Raw genomic sequence first — 1,835 nt, forward strand, 5'->3', positions numbered from 1 at the left:
TTTTTTTTTTTGATAAGGGCCTCACTGAGTATACCTGGCTGGCCTGGACCTCGCTTATGTCAACAGGACTAGCCTTGAATTTATAGATTATCTGCCTAACTTTGCTTCTGGAGACCTAAGATTAAAGCCATATGCTGTAAGCCACTACCCTTCACCACATTTTGACAATTTCTCTTACTGGGGCCTGGAGCTTGCTGATCAGCCTAGACTGAGTGGCCAGTAAGACCCAGGGATCTATCTGCCTATCTCAGCTCCTCAGCACTGGGATTATAGCCCCATGCTACCATGCCCAACTTTTTGCATGGGCACTGGGGACTGAATTCAGGTCCTCATGTTTGCAAGGCAAGCACCTCAACCAATTGGGTTATCTCCACAGTTCTAATTTTTTTACTCAGAGAATATGAAAAAAAAATAAGACCCAAGAGAATCTTTTTTGTTTCTTTTTTAAAGATAGGGTCTCCTGTAGGCCATGTTAGCCTCAAACTCAATATATAGTCATAGTCAAGATAATCCTGAACTGCTGATCCTCCTGCCTCCACCTCCCATGTACTGGCATAACAGGAGTGCACCATTGTCTGGGTTGTGTGCTGCTGGGGACTGAACCCAAGGCCTGTGTGTATTAAGCAAGTACTCTACCAATATAACCACACCCCAGCCTTTGTTCTGGGAGGATGGTGGTGGGCCTGTGGGGCATCTGGTTAGGAAGCATCTTGAGAAGTGACATCACATGTCTACTAGCTAGTGAGCAGAGATGACGTTTCCTCTGAGAACCAACAGTCCAAACACTTGGCTGTATTTGCTCAGAACTCAAAAGCTCAGAGTCGGTGCAAGGTTGAACTAGAAAGTCTGCTAAGTCAGAGAGGCTGTGACTGCTCAAGGCAACACAACCTGTGTATAGTCTGGCCTGGCTCCTTCTGTTGGTGCCACTTCGACCTCAACAATGGTGACCCTCCAGAGTCCACCCTCCCGTCTTTCGCCTGCCTTCCCCCATGGGGGACATCCTACCTTCTTTGGGAATGGTGATGGGGACAGCGTGATAGTTATTGCTTCCTGCTTGGGTGGCAGCGGGCAGGTTCTGGTGGTTCGCTGAAGCCGGGAGGGCTGAGGAAGGGAGGCAGAAGGCCTATACATCATTTTTATTTTCCCTGTTACACCAGATGGACTTTCAGGTTCCATCAAGGGCACATTTCCTTCACCCCACACCCAACACAAACGCAGAGTCTGCTTCTCCCGAGAAACCTCCTCTAGTAGGCTCTACTACCATGCGTGCTTGGAAAATCCTTCCCATCAACAGGTTTCCCCAGGCCTGAGCTGGGTGGTCCTTGCAGGACCACTCCCACCGGGGCTCTTCCACACCTCATGTCCTGGGGGATGCCTGTACCTCACAACTGCTGTTTCCTGTGCAGTAGCTTTGGGAAGGTCACACCTACCATATCGTCCTTTCGCTCTCAAGAGAAGAACAGCTATGCAGACGAGGGAAACAAGGAGGAGACTTCCCAAGACAACACAGGGTATGAGGAGTGTCAGCTCTCGAGACTCCCTGTCCTTCCCGCTCACCGGCACAGAAGATTCTGGAAACCCAGTTCAGGCAGGAAAAGAAATGGATGTGAGCCCCTTTAACACCTTCCTTTGCCTTTTCAACTTTCATGAAGCATCCCCACCTTCCTTTCCACCATTTTCCTCCTCCCGTGTCTTTTATTCAAATCTTCCCATCGGCTTCTAAGTGCATATTAAATGAGCAGTCGACTAAATGTATTTACTGTCTGAAATTTCCCTTTGGCTACTAGCCCACAACTCACCCTCCCTCCCTCCCTCCCTGTTTTCCCCCCTCCCTC

The 1,835-nt window shown here is 49.3% G+C and overlaps 1 protein-coding gene across 1 annotated transcript in view; it reads right to left on the reverse strand.

Moving 5' to 3' along the window:
• Cd6 (CD6 molecule) overlaps positions 1-1,835 on the reverse strand; it is a 20,933-nt gene that overhangs the window by 3,776 nt on the left and 15,322 nt on the right. The window contains exons 7-8 of the mRNA XM_013354632.2: positions 1,431-1,571; positions 1,006-1,101 (exon numbers count right to left, since the gene is read on the reverse strand). Coding sequence (XP_013210086.1) covers positions 1,006-1,101; positions 1,431-1,571 — 237 coding nt within the window. The remainder of the gene's footprint in view (positions 1-1,005; positions 1,102-1,430; positions 1,572-1,835) is intronic.

Source organism: Microtus ochrogaster, unplaced genomic scaffold, assembly GCF_000317375.1.
Source record: "Microtus ochrogaster isolate Prairie Vole_2 unplaced genomic scaffold, MicOch1.0 UNK56, whole genome shotgun sequence".
Taxonomy (NCBI): Eukaryota; Metazoa; Chordata; class Mammalia; order Rodentia; family Cricetidae; genus Microtus; species Microtus ochrogaster.